Here is a 15,479-nt window from a genome sequence, read left to right on the forward strand (position 1 = left end):
GCTAGTGGGAAGCTGCCACATAGCACAGGGAGATCGGCTCGGTGCTTTGTGACCACCTAGAGGGGTGGGATAGGGAGTGTGGGAGGGAGGGAGACGTGAGAGGGAAGAGATATGGGAACATATGTATATGTATAACTGATTCACTTTGTTATAAAGCAGAAACTAACACACCATTGTAAAGCAATTATACTCCAATAAAGATGTTAAAAAAACCAAAGGAATTGGAAGTTGGAGAGACTTGGGTTCAAACACTTGCAGAACCCCTTATTAGTTATGTAATCTTTGCAAGTCACTTCTCTTTGAGCCTTTGTCTCCTCTTCTATAAATGGAGATAAATAATACTTTTCAGCACTATTATGAGGATTAATAGCATCATATACAAAGGGCTGACTTAGCACAAGGTCAGGTACATAGGATGTAATATTATAGAACGTGTTCTTGATTATTTTGTAAACACTGATAACTGCCTTATGCCGTAATAATGATCTTATATATGAGTTACTGACTTTCACAGGGCAATTTCCCCCTACACTAAAAGACTTCAGATGGTGCTTCTTCTTTTGGGGTGTTTAGGTCTTTTTAAAAGTAATCTTTATATCTTTTCCCTTGCTTTTAGGGAGTAACCTATCACTTATAATTGGTATCAGTGGGGCTGGTTCTAAGAATAGCTCTTACTCCCTGTCTCACGTCCCTTGAATTTGCTACTACTGATCTGTTGTACACTGGGAAATCAGATGATCAAATTGTCAGAAATGTGTCTAAGTTAAGGATAAATAGGTTCAGCAGAAGACTAAGGGGCTCTTTTCAGGGCAAGCATATAGAACCTATTAGAGCATAGTCTTTGTGATAGCTATTAGAGCTATTAATAAGCCATTTTAACTTACTTTCATGTTTTGGATGTATTCCAAAAAACCCAGAGAATCAAATAAATGGGAACATGAGCTATTACTATACTTTTGAGAAAAAAGGTAAAACATATAATTCAAGAGTTAATATGTGATAATGTAGGGCTGTGGCCCAGGAATGTGTTAAGGAGCTAGGAGGAATGAATCCTATCCATTATTCTTATTGGGAAGACTTCTTAAGTCACCAATCTTAATGTCAAGGCAGTTAGAATATTAACACATATTAAGAATCTATTATGTGATAGAGCCCCTGCATACATTATCTCAATCCTCAAACAGCTCTGAGAAGTAACAATTATTATACCCATTTATGGTGAGAAAATGGATACTCTGAAACAGGGGTCCCCAACACCTGGGCCGTGGACTGGTTAGGAACCGGGCTGCACAGCAGGAGGTGAGTGGTGGGCAACTGAGTGAAGCTTCATCTGCCGCTCCCCATCACTCACATTACTGCCTGAACCATCCCCCCCCATCGCTTGCATTACCACCTGAACCACGTCCCCCAACTGTGGAAAAACTGTCTTCCACGAAACTGGTCTCTGGTGGCAAAAAGTTTGGGGACCGTAGCTCTAAAAGGTTAAAGTGACTTATCCAAGCTGAAAAGTGCCAGAGCCAGAATTCAAACTAAGGTTTGTCCAGTTTCAAAGCTCAAAGCTCTGTAATCCTCTGGTGACTTGTAGGGACTGACTTCCTCTTTGCACAAAAACTTACTCTACATCAGCAAATAAACAATGTGTAAAAAATGTGTAAAAAAATAGAATACCACTGACAATCACAATAATATATATCAAGTACCTAGGAATTAATTTAAAATGCAGAAAACCTCTATGAAAGAAAATTAACTCTATTTAGGACATAAACTTCTGTACATTTGAAACTAAAATAATACTGTAAATCAACTATACTTCAAAAAATAAAAAAGACATAAAGAAAGAGACCGAATAAAGGGAGAAGTAAACTATGATCTTTGGATGGGAAGACAACATTATAAAGGTGTCAATTTTCCCTAAATTAATCTATAAATCCAATTCATTGACCAAAAAAACCCAACAAGATTTTGTGGAAACTGGACTAATTCTAAATTACATATGGAACAATAAAGATTCATGTGGGCATTTGGTGCCACTGGGGCTCCCACGTTCCAAGCAGTCATATCACCTCTGTGCCCAGTGCTCACAGGGGCAGACCCGAGAGCTAGAAGGCAGCCTCAGGACCAGACTCCTGTGGGTGGGCCACCCACAGAGGTGGGGATAAAACGAAAGCTGAACCCCAGGGACAGGGTGACCAAGGAATAAGATTGAAAATCTTTCCATCAGCTGTACAAGCTGCAGATTAAATCCCCATGATCAGCTAGGTAGACCCTGCATCTACGGAATATCTGAGTAGACAATGAGTGTTCCCACAAATGAAAATGGTCTAGCTCTGGGAGCTGTGGACTTTTGGGGGAAAGCACATGCAGCAATGGGTCAGATCAGAGTCTAAGTGGTCCCCACAGGGCCCACAGCAGTTCCAGAGACCAGCCCAGAGGCACAGGAGCTCCTCTTGGGGAGGCGGAGTTGGGCTGTGGCTCACGGTGTGTGCGAGGACACTTACAGCAGAGATCCCAGGGAAACATAATTATTACTATTAATATTACTATGCTTTGATTCATTTGGTCATTGCTTCTGGCTTTTTTGTTTGTTTTTCATTTTTTCTTGCTTTTTTTTGGTTTTAGTGTATTTTCTTAAATTTAGTCTTTTGGGATCTCTATGTTTTACAACATATTCACTTTTATTTTTATCTTTTTAAAATATATTTCTATTTTTACTTTGCTTTTCTGTTCTTCTGTGTTCTTTTCCCTTATTTTTTTCTTCTTCTTTTTCTTTAATATATTTTTCTTTTTTATATATATTTCCATTTCTACTTTGCTTTTCTGTTGTCCTGTGCTTTCTCCCTTTTTCTTTTGTTATTATTTTTTAAAGTCATTTTTATCAGTTTGTTCTGTTTCCTTGCTTTATTCTTCAGTTGGCACAAAACTTTGGTATGTTTTTTAGGTTTTGTGTTTTTGTTAGTTTTAATCCTAATTATTTGATTTCGTTTTTGAGTTCTTCTATTTGTCTGGTTGTTTTCTTGCTTTTTGTTTTATTTGGCTCTGCTTCTTTTTCTTTTATGTGTGTGTATGTTTCCTTGTTTCTGTTTTTGTTTGATTTTGTTTTTACCATTTCTCTGGGATTTTATTTGTCTTTTTTTCTTCCTTAAGATATTTTCTACTTTATTTTTTTTAATATTTCTAAATCTACATTGCTTTTCTGTTCAGTCTTCTTTCCCCTTTCTCTTTTCCTATTTTGTTTATCATCTTTGTCAGTTTGTTTTGTTTCTTTGCTTCATTCTTCAGTTAGCAGTCTGCTTTGGTTTTGTTTTTCAGTTACGTGTTTTTTCTCAGTTTTCTTTTTAATTGTTTGATTTCGTTCTTGGATTGTTTCGCTTGCCTGGTTGTTCTCTTGCTTTATGATTTATTTGGGTCCATTTTTGTTTCTTCTGTGTGTGCATGTTTCCTTCTTTCTGTTTGATTTTACTTTTTACCATTACTCTGGGGTTTTCTTAGTCTTTTTTAAAAATCTGCTTTATTGCTGGAACGAGTGACTTGTGAGGTCTTGGTCCCTCGACCAGACGTTGGGCCTGAAGCTCTGGGGTGGGAGCACAGAATCCAGGGTGCTGGACCACTAGAGAATTTCCAGCCCCAGGGAACATTAATCACCGAGAGCTCCCATGGAGGCCTCTATCTAAATCCAAGACCCGACTCCACCCAGCTGTCAGACGATCCCAGTGCTGGACAACTCACAAAAGACAAAAAACAAGACAGGAACACAAACCCACCCATTAGCACACAGACTACCTGAAGTCACACTAAGCTCACAGACAGCCCAAAACACACCACCTGAAGTGGCCCTGCTCATCAGAGGGAAAAGACTCAGCTCCAGCCCCTCAGGACGCAGGCACCAATCCCTTCCATCAGGAAGCCTACGCAAGCCACTGGACCAACCTCACTACCAGGGGCGGAGGACAGAAACAAAAGGAACTACAACCCTGCAGCCCGGGGAAAGGAGACTTCAAGTACTGTAAATTAGAAAAAATGAGAAGACAGAGAAATATGCAGCAGATGAAAGAGCAAGGTAAAAACCCACCAGACCAAACAAATGAAGAGGAAATAGGCAGTCTACCTGAAAAAGAATTCAGAGTAATGATAGTAAAGATGATACAAAATCAAGGAAATACAATGAAGAAAATACAAGAAATGTTTAACAAAGACCTAGAAGAACTAAAGAGCAAACAATGATGAACAACACAAGAACTGAAATTAAAAATACTCTAGAAGGAATCAATAGCAGAATAACTGAGGCAGAAGAATGGAAAGTGAGCTGGAAGACAGAGTGGTGGAAAAAACTGCTGCAGAGCAGAATAAAGAAAAAAGAATGAAAAGAATTGAGGACAGTCTCAGAGACCTCTGGGACAACATTAAGCACACTAACATTCGAATTATAGGCGTCCCAGCAGAAGAAGAAAAAAAAGAAAGGGTCTGCAAAAATAGGAATAGATTATAGTTGAAAACGTCCCCAACATGGGAAACGAAATAAGACAATCAAGTCCAGGAAGAACAGAGAGTCCCATACAGAAGAAACAGGATGAGACACGTATTAATCACACTAACAAAAATTAAACACAAAGAAAAAATATTAAAAGCAGCAAGGGAAAAGCAACAAATAACATACAAGGGAATCCCCATAAGTTTAACAGCTGATCTCTCAGCAGAAACTCTGCAAGCCAGAAGGGAGTGGCAGGACATATTTAAAGTAATGAAAGGGAAAAACCTACAACCAAGATCACTCTAACCAGCAAGGATTTCACTCAGATTCGATGGAGACATTAAAACCTTTACAGACAAGCAAAAGCTAAGCGAATTCAGCACCACCAAACCAGCTTTACAAGAAATGCTAAAGGAACTTCTCTAGGCAGGAAACACAAGAGAAGGAAAAGACCTACAAAAACAAAAACAAACCAATTAAGAAAATGGTAATAGGAACATACATATCAATAATTACCTTAAATGTAAATGGATTAAAAGCTGCAACCAAAAGGCATAGACTGGCTGAATGTACACAAAACAAGACCCTACATATGCTGTTTACAAGAGACCCACTTCAGATTTAGGGACCTATATAGACTCAAAGTGAGGGGATGGAAAAAGATATTCCATGCAACTGGAAATCAAAAGAAAGACGGAGTACCAACACTCATATCAGACAAAATAGACTTTCAAATAGAGAATATTACAAGAGACAAGAAAGGACATTACATAGTGATCAAAGGATCAATCCAAGAAGAAGCTATAACAATTGTAAGTATCTAGTCACCCAACATAGGACAACCTCAATATATAAGGCAAATGCTAACAGCCATAAAAGGGGAAATTGACAGCAACACAATAATAGTAGGCGAATTTAACACCCCGCTTACACCAATGGACAGATGATCCAAACAGAAAATAAATAAGGAAACACAAGCTTTAAATGACACATTAGACCAGATGGACTTAATTGATATTTATAGGACATTCCATCCAAAAACAACACAATACACTTTCTTCTCATGTGCACACAGAACATTCTCCAGGATAGATCACATCTTGGGTCACTAATCAAGCCACAGTAAGTTTAAGAAACTGAAATTTTATCAAGCATTTTTTCCGACCACAACGCTATGAAAATAGATATCAATTTCAGGAAAAAAAATTGTAAAAAATACAAATACATGGAATCTAATGAAGACACTACTAAACAACCAAGAGATCACTGAAAAAATCAAAGAGGAAATCAAAAAATAAATAGAAACAAATGACAATGAAAACACGATGAACCAAAATCCACGGGATGCAGCAAAAGCAGTTCTAAGAGGGAAGTTTATAGTAATACAATCCTACCTGAAGAAACAAGAAACATCTCAAATAAACAACCTAACCTTAAACCTAAAGCAATTAGAGAAAGATGAACAACAGCAAACAAACAAAAAACAAACAAAAAACCCCCAAAGTTAGCAGAAGAAATCATAAAGATCAGATCATAAATAAATGAAAACGAAAGGAAGGAAACAATAGCAAACATCAATAAAACTAAAAGTTGGTTCTTTCAGAAGACAAATAAAATTGATAAACCAATAGCCAGACTCATCAGGAAAAAAAGAGAGAAGACTCAAATCAACAGAATTAGAAATGAAAATGGAGAAGTAACAACTGACACTGCAGAAATACAAAGGATCATGAAAGACTACTATGAGGAACTAAATGCCAATAATATGGACAACCTGGAAGAAATGGACAAATTCTTAGAAAAGTATAACCTTCCAAGATTGAACCGGAAAGAAATAGAAAATATAAACAGACCAATCACAAGCACTGAAATTGAAAGTGTGATTAAGTCTTCCAGCAAGCAGCTACATAGCACAGGGAGATCAGCTTGGTGCTTTGTGATCACCTAAGCAGATGGGATAGGGAGGGTGGGAAGGAGATGCACAAGGGAGGAGTTTTGGGGATATATGTATATGTATAGCTGATTCACTTTGTTATAAATCAGAAACTAACACATCATTGTAGAACAATTATACTCCAATAACGATGTTAAAAAAGAAGTAAATCCCCATAAAAGTTTAGTAAGACATTAAAAAAAAAAAAAAGTCTTCCAACAAACAAAAGCCCAGGGCCAGATCGCTTCACGGGCAAATTCTATCAAACATTTAGAGAAGAGTTAACACCTATCCTTCTCAAACTCTTTCAAAATATAGCAGAGGGAGGAACACTCCCAAACTCATTCTATGAGGCCACCATCACACTGATACCAAAACCAGACAAAGATGTCACAAAAAAGATTACAGGCCAATATCACTGATGAACATACATGCAAAAATCGTCAAAAAACTACTAGCAAACAGAATCCAATAGCACATTAAAAGGATCATACACCATGATCAAGTGGTGATTATCCCAGGAATGCAAGGATTCTTCAATATATGCAAATCAATTAATGTGATACACCATATTAACAAATTGAAGGAGAAAAACCATATGATCATCTCAATAGATGCAGGAAAAGCTTTTAACAAAATTCAACATCCATTTATGACGAAGACGCTCCAGAAAGTGGGCATAGAGGTAACCTGCCTCGACATAATAAAAGCAATATGACAAACCCACAGTCAACATCACTCTCAATGGTGAAAAACTGAAAGCATTTCCTCTAAGATCAGGAAAAAGACAAGGGTGTCCACTCTTGCCACTATTATTCAACATAGTTTTGGAAGTGCCAGCCATGGCAATCAGAGAAGAAAAACAAATAAAAGGAATCCAAATTGGAAAATACGAAATAAAACTGTCACTGTTTGCAGATGACTTGATACTATACACAGCAAATGCTAAAGATGCCACCAGGAAAATACTAGATGTAATCAATGAATTTGGTAAAGTAGCAGAATACAAAATTAATGCAGAGAAAGACCCCAAATAGTCAAAGCAATCTTGAGAAAGAAAAATGGAGCTAGAGGAATCAGGCTCCCTGACTTTAGACTATACTACAAAGCTACTCTAATCAAGACAGTATGGTACTGACACAGAAATAGAAATACAGATCAATGGAATAGGATAGAAAGCACACAGATAAACCCACTCACATATGGTCACCTTATCTTTGACAAAGGAGGCAAGAATACACAATGGGGAAAAGACAGCCTCTTCAATAAGTGGTGCTGGGAAAACTGGACAGCTACATGTAAAAGAATGATATTTGAACACTTCCTAGAAAGAATATGAATATGAAAGAAAAGAACACTCCCTAACACCATATCCAAAAATAAACTCAAAATGGATTGAAGATCTAAATGTAAGGCCAGACACTATAAAACTCTTAGAGGAAAACATAGGCAGTACACCTATGACATAAATCAAAGTAAGATCCTTTTTGACCCACCTCCTAGAGCAATGGGAATGAAATTAAAAATAAACAAGTGGGACCTAGTGAAACTTAAAAAAGCTTTTGCACAGCAAAGGAAACCATAAATAAGATGGAAAGACAACCCTCAGAATGGGAGAAAATATCTGCAAACAAAGCAACTGACAAAGGATTAACCTCCAAAATATACAAGCAGCTCATGCAGCTCAATATCAAAAAGAAAACAAAATCAAAGAAAAACCAAATCCAAAAATGGGCAGAAGACCTAAATAGACATTTCTCCAAAGAAGATATACAGATTGCCAACAAACACATGAGAACATGCTCAACATCATTAATCATTAGAGAAATGCAAATCAAAACCACAATGAGGTATCACCTCACACTAGTCACAATGGCCATCATCAAAAAATCTAGAAACAATAAATGCTGGAGAGGGTGTGGAGAAAAGGGAACTCTCCTGCACTGTTGGTAGGAATGAAAATTGATACAGCCACTATGGAGAACAGATGGAGGTTCCTTAAAACACTAAAAATAGAGCTACCATATGACTCAGCAATCCCACTACTGGGCATATACTCTGAGAAAACCATAATTCAAAAAGAGTCAAATATCGTATATTAATGCATGTATATGGAACCTAGAAAAATGGTACAGATTAACCGGTTTGCAGGGCAGAAGTTGAGACACAGATGTAGAGAACAAACGTATGGACATCAAGGGGGGAAAGCCGCTGGGGGGTGGGGATGGTGGTGTGATTAAAAAAAAAAAAGAGTCACGTACCCCAGTGTTCATTGCAGCACTATTTACAATAGCCAGGACATGGAAGTAACCTAAGTGCCCATCGACAGATGAATGGATAAAGAAGATGTGGCACATATATACAATGTAATATTACTCAGCCAGAGAAAGGAACGAAATTGGGTTATTTGTAGTGAGTTGGATGGACCTAGAGTGTGTCATACAGAGTGAAGTAAGTCAGAAAGATAAAAACAAATACCGTATGCTAACACATATATATGGAAAGTAAAAAAGTGGTACTGATGAACCCAGTGGCAGGGCAGGAATAAAGACACAGACATAGAGAACGGACTTGAGGACACAGTAGGGGAAGGGGAAGCCGGGACGAAGTTAGAGAGTAGCATTGACATATATACACTACCAAATGTAAAACGGATGGCTAGTGGGAAGCTGCTGCAGGGTATAGGGAGTTCAGCTCCATGTTTTGTGACGACCTAGGGGGGTGGGATAGGGAAGGTGGGAGGGAGACGCAAGAGGGAGGGCATATTGGGATATATGTATATGTATAGCTGATTCACTTTGTTCTACAGCAGAAACTAACAACATTGTAAAGCAATCATACTCCAATAAAGATATTAAAAATAAAAGATTTATGTGGTTCAAGAATAGTTAGTACAAGTCTGCAACAAGAAAAGCAGAGTGGAGATTTACCTGACCTGATATTAAGACAAATTACAAACCGTTAATAATTCAAAGAATGTGATACTGGCAACGCAGCAAGTAGGCAATGGAAATAATAGAATCCAGGAATGGACTCAAGAATATACAGGAACTTGGTACCTAATAATGGTGGTAACACAAATCAATGGGGAGAGAACAGGTCATTTAATAAACGGGGTTGGGAAAACTGGCTTATTATGTAGAGAAAATAAAATTAGATCATTTTATACAGCATATACAGATATTAAAGACCTTACATGGAAGGCAACATTATAAAACTATAATGTAAACAGTTACATTATAGTTACAGAAAAAGTAGACACATCTTTATGACCCAGGGGTAGGGAAGAATTTATTAAATAAGATCCCCAAAGCACACACCATAAATGTACAGATTGATGGGGTTGACAAAATCAACTTAAATACTTATTGGTTAGGGGTAAAGTGTACTGATATCTGCAAATTACTTGGAAATGCATCAAAAAGGATGGATAAATGGATGGCTAGAGATGGAGAGAGGGATAGTTATATGGTTATATGGTATAAAGCTGTTAATTATAGAATCTAAGTGGTGGTCATATGAGTGTTTATATGGTTATATGGTATAAAGCTGTTAATCACAGAATCTAAGTGGTGGTCATATGAGTGTTTGCCATCCTATCCTTCCAACTTTCCTGTGTGTTTTTTTTTTTTTTGGCCACGCCACATGGTGTGGCATGACGGATCTTAGTTCCCTGACCAGGGATGGAACCCACGCCCCCTGCAGTGGAAGGGTGGAGTCTTAACCACTGGATCGCCAGGGAAGTCCCACTTTTCTGTATGTATGAAATCATAATGAAAGGTCAGTGAGAATGAAATACTTTTGTCCTAAAAAGGATATTGTACATAAATTTCTAAAAAAATTGTGGCTGACTGGAAAAGATATTTGACACATATACACAAAGATATAGAAAAGATATTTGCTTTATTTGTATGTTTATTTGTTTAGGGTATATTATGTATTTAAGGTTTAACATACAGTCTTGTTAAATTGTCATTTATATACAGATTGCTAAATTGCCCTAAAGAAAGTTGAACCAAATTTACAGTTGCATAAAGATAGCCAGTTGCTGTCACCATTGTCACTTCTTGGGTATTGTTCTTTTTTTTCTTTTTTTAATTGGGGTATAGTTGTTTTACAATGTTGTGTTAGTTTCTGCTGTACAGCTAAGTGAATCAGCTATATGTATACATATATCCCCTATTTTTTGGATTTCCTTCCCATTTAGGTCACCACAGAGCACTGAGTAGAGTTCCCTGTGCTATACAGCAGGTTCTCATTAGTTATCTATTTTACACATAGTAGTGTATATATGTCAATCCCAATCTCACAAGAAACTTCTGTAATCAGAAAGAGAAAAGACAAGTAACCTAAAAGAAAATTTGCAAGATAAATAGGCACTTCAGAGAATGTGAAAACAAATGGCTAATATATATAAAAAAGAAGATCAACCTCATCTGTAGTCAAATAAATGCAAATTAAAATAAAAGATACTACTTAAAACCCACTGGATTAGCAAAAATTAAGAAGTTATAAGATATCAGCCCTGGCAATAATATGAAGAAATAGAAACCCTTATGCATTCTTCATAGGACTATAAATTTAGAACAAATATAATCTAGAGCAATTTGACCATATTTGGCAAAAAATCTATATGCATATTTACAGGATCCAGGACTTCAACTCCTAAATACATACTTCAGATAAACTGACACAGGAACACAAAGATACAGAGACATCTATGAAGATATTCCCTGTAGCACTGTTTGCAGTATCCCAGAACTGGAAACAACTATCAAACAACAAATAAAGTACTATGATATAAGTAATTGTTGGAATATAATTCAGCAGTCATCAGGAACGAACCATATACGAATACAGAAAGATCTACAAAATAACACTGAGTGAAAAAGTAAGAAATAGAATGATATGTACAACACAGTGTCTTTCATGTTAAAAAAGGAAAAAATCTACACATATAAACATCACTATAGATTGTGTATATATATATATATATATATATATATATATATATATATATATATATGGAAGATGGCTTGGAGGGACACACATCAAATACCCAAGAGTGGATAACTATGGGTAGAGAGAAGGGGACTGAATCAGGAAGAAAGGCTGAAGGCGACAAAAACCAAATATAAAACCAAAAATAAAAGAGTGTTTATGCATGGGCTGATGATGACAGATCATAAACTGAGGAGACTATCATAGCAATTGATTTCCAATGTTTCTGAAGTCTAAAGTAAACAAAACTTCCCCACCTCAAAATACTATAAAAACCACGTGCTTAAAGGAAATGTCAAAAAAAATAAAATAGAAATGAACTGACCACTTCCCGGTCACATGGCTTACCGGAGTACACAGCACATGAGCAGTAGATGGGTGGGGACGTTAGCTGGATTGAGCATACTGGGTGTGTCTGACTTCATACAGGCCAGGAAGGCACGCATCCTTCTGTTCTTGTCCTCAACTGCTTTGCCTAGCCAGAGCTTCTTGAGGTTTGGGCAAGTCCATTCCCGAAATGTCAGGGCAGACACCAGCTCAGGGGTTTGAGGTGACTTCCCTTTATAGGCAGACCACTCTTTAAGGATCACTGAAGGAACTAGAAAACAGAAGTTGAGGAAAAACTGGCTATAGAGACTCTGAGCATTTCTGCAGCTGGTCACAATTGACAGAAACCATCACACTTCAACATCTTTGTATGTTCTGTCACTATAATTTTTATTGTTAGCAGTAGTAACAGCAGGAGTAGTAAGCATTTATTAGATGCTTGGTGTGTATTAAGTATTTTACATATAAATGTAAATCTTACTTACTCTTCAGAACAAACCTGAGAGAGAAGCATTATGACTATATTATCACAAAACACAGTGCTCATTTTGCAGGTGAAAAAAGGAATCAAAGCTCAATGGTCACACAGTTCTACAGTCACACAGCAGTCCCCCAGTTATTTGCAGGGAATAAGTTCCAAGACCCCCAGTGGATGCCCAAAACCACGGACAGTACCGAATCCTGCAATATACTATGTTTTTTCCTATACCTACGTACAAAGGTACGTAAGAGATTAACAACAATAACTAATAATAAAATAGAACAGTTATAACAATATACTATAATAAAAGTTATGTTAAAGTGGTCTCTCTCTCTCCAAATATCTTATTGTACAAATTTAATGCCATTTCCATCTTAACTAAGCACTTATCGTGTACTGTGTCCATAACTTTTGCAGTTCGAGATGTGACAGCAAAACTAGCACAAATTTCTTTTTCCTTCTTCACAATTTCACAGACAGAAGACTCGTTCTTACCATAGATCTTTTTGTTCTTACTATAGATCTTAGTAACGTCAGCATATGATATTTTTTCTTCCCTTATTAAGTTGAGAACTTTCACCTTTTCACTTAAAGGAAGCACTTTACAGCTTCCTTTTGGCATATCTGAATTGCCAGCATCACTACTCTTGCACTTCAGGGCCATTATTAAGTAAAATAAGGGTTAATTGAACATAAGCACTGAGATACTGGGACAGTTGATTTGATAACCCAGACAGCTACTAAGTGACTAACAGGCAGCATACGCTGAACAGAGGAATGCTTCACATCCTGGGTGGGAGGGAGCAGGATTATGCGAGATTTCATCACACTACTCAAAACAGTGTGCAATTTAAAATTTATGAATTGGCTGCGTGCCCACCCAGCCCCTATTATAGTCTGAGATAAAGAACGCAAGATTAAAATGGAAGTCTCCACTATACCCTGACATCCCTTTTGCAGTGTCCCAGGGGTCACAAAGACCAAGCCTGGTACAAGCAGGGGGAGACCATGCCCAGGACTGGAGGTGAGCATTCTAAGATCAGTAAGGTTCCGAGCTGCCGGAGACTCCAGTTCCTGTCTTGTTGCTCCACCATCCCTCAGGCATGGCCCTCGTCTGAATGAATATTTGACCACATGGATGGATAAATATTCCAGCCAGGAGGACTGAGATACTTTTCCATTATAGGTTATTACAATATATTGAATATAGTTCCATGTACTATACAGCGACATAGAAAGAGAAGGAAAATTAGACATCAGGAAAGGCGCCGAATGTAAGACAGCAAACAGACACAGTGAAATCTAAACCAGGGTCAGTGACTTTCTTTCCAAGTTGGGTCCTCAATGGAGGGCCCTAAACGCTGCCTGCCCCCTGGCAGAAACATCACAGATTTCTCAGAAGTGGCTTTGAGGCTTTTCAGAGGCTCGGAGATGATCCTTTGGAGCTCACGGGGCGCCTTCAAGATGGCAGAGGAGTAAGACATGGAGATCACCTTCCTCCCCACAAATACATCACAACTACATCTATATGTGGAACAACTCATACAGAACACCTACTGAACACTGGCAGAAGACCTCAGACTTCCCAAAAGACACCTCAGGTGACTTACACGCAGAGGCAGGGCCAAATCCAAAGGTGAACCCGAGGAGCTGTGTGAACAAAGAAGAGAAAGGGAAATTTCTCCCAGCAGCCTCAGGAGCAGTGGATTAAATCTCCACAATCAGCTTGATATACCCTGCACCTGTAGAAAACCTGAACAGACAGCGAATCATCCCAAAACTGAGGCATTAGACTTTGGGAACAACTGTAGACTTGGGATTTCCTTTCCGCATGTAATTTGCTTCTGGTTCTATATTTATCTTAGCTTAGTATTTAGAGTTTATTATCATTGGTATATTTGTTTATTGATTTGGTTGTGCCCTTCCTTTTTTATTTTGTATGTATACATATATAGATAGATAGATTTATTTAGTTTACTTTTTCTCTTTTTGTGAGTGTGTATGTGTATGCTGCTTTGTGTGATTTTGACTGTATAGCTTTGCTTTTGCCATTTGTCCTAGCGTTCTGACTGTCCGTTTTTTTGTTTGTTTGTTTTTTTAAGTATAGTTTATAGCACTTGTTAGCATGGAAGGATTTGTTTTTGGGTTTGGTTGCTCTCTTCTTTCTTTTTTTAATTACATTTTTATTTTTAATAATTTTTTCTATTTTAATAACATTATTTTATTTGTTTAGTTTTCATTATTTCTTGCTTTCTTTTTTCTCCCTTTTCTTCTGAGCTGTGTGGCTGACAGGGTCTTGGTGCTCTGCCCAGGTGTCAGGCCTGAGCCTCTGAGGTGGGAGAGCCGAGTGCAGGACATTGGTTCACCAGAGACCTCCAAGCCCCATGTAATATCAAACAGCGAAAGCTCTGCCAGAGATCTCCATCTCAATGGTAAGATCCAGCTCCACTCAACGACCAGTAAGTTACAGTACTGGACACCCCATGCCAAACAACTAGCAAGACAGGAACACAAACCCACCCATTAGCAAAGAGGCTGCCTAAAATCATAATAAGGTCACAGACACCCCAAAACACACCACCGGACGTGGTCCTGCCCACCAGAAAGACAAGATCCAGCTTCAGCCAACATAACACAGGCACCAGTCCCCTCCACCAGAAAGCCTACACAACCCACTGAACCAACCTTAGCCACTGGGGGCAGCCACCAAAAAAAACCGGGAACTATGAATCTGCAAGCTGCGAAAAGGAGACCCCAAACACAGTAAGTTAAGCAAAATGAGATCAGAGAAAACACAGCAGATGAATGAGCAAGGTAAAAACCCATCAGACCAAACAAATAAAGAGGAAATAGGCAGTTTACCTGAAAAAGAATTCAGAGTAATGATAGTAAAGATGATCCAAAATCTTGGAAATAGAATGGAGAAAATAGAAGAAACGTTTAACAAGGAACTAGTAGAACTAAAGAGCAAACAAACCATGATGAACAACACAAAAAAATGAATTAAAAATTCTCTAGAAGGAATCAATAGCAGAATAACTGAGGCAGAGGAAAGGATAAGTGACCTGGAAGATTAAATAGTGGAAATAACTACCGCAGAGCAGAATAAAAAAAAAAGAATGAAAAGAATTGAGGACAGTCTCAGAGACTTCTGGGACAACATTAAACGCACCAACATTCGAATTATAGGGGTCCCAGAAGAAGAAGAGACAAAGGGACTGAGAAAATATTTGAAGAGATTATAGGTGAAAACTTCCCTAATATGGGAA

General features: G+C 37.8%; 1 protein-coding gene across 1 annotated transcript in view; it reads right to left on the reverse strand.

The window, feature by feature from the left end:
- FAM120C (family with sequence similarity 120 member C) overlaps nucleotides 1–15,479 on the reverse strand; it is a 134,164-nt gene that overhangs the window by 49,811 nt on the left and 68,874 nt on the right. The window contains exon 10 of the mRNA XM_065900771.1: nucleotides 11,751–12,000. Coding sequence (XP_065756843.1) covers nucleotides 11,751–12,000 — 250 coding nt within the window. The remainder of the gene's footprint in view (nucleotides 1–11,750; nucleotides 12,001–15,479) is intronic.

This window comes from Phocoena phocoena, chromosome X (assembly GCF_963924675.1).
Source record: "Phocoena phocoena chromosome X, mPhoPho1.1, whole genome shotgun sequence".
NCBI classification, from domain to species: Eukaryota; Metazoa; Chordata; class Mammalia; order Artiodactyla; family Phocoenidae; genus Phocoena; species Phocoena phocoena.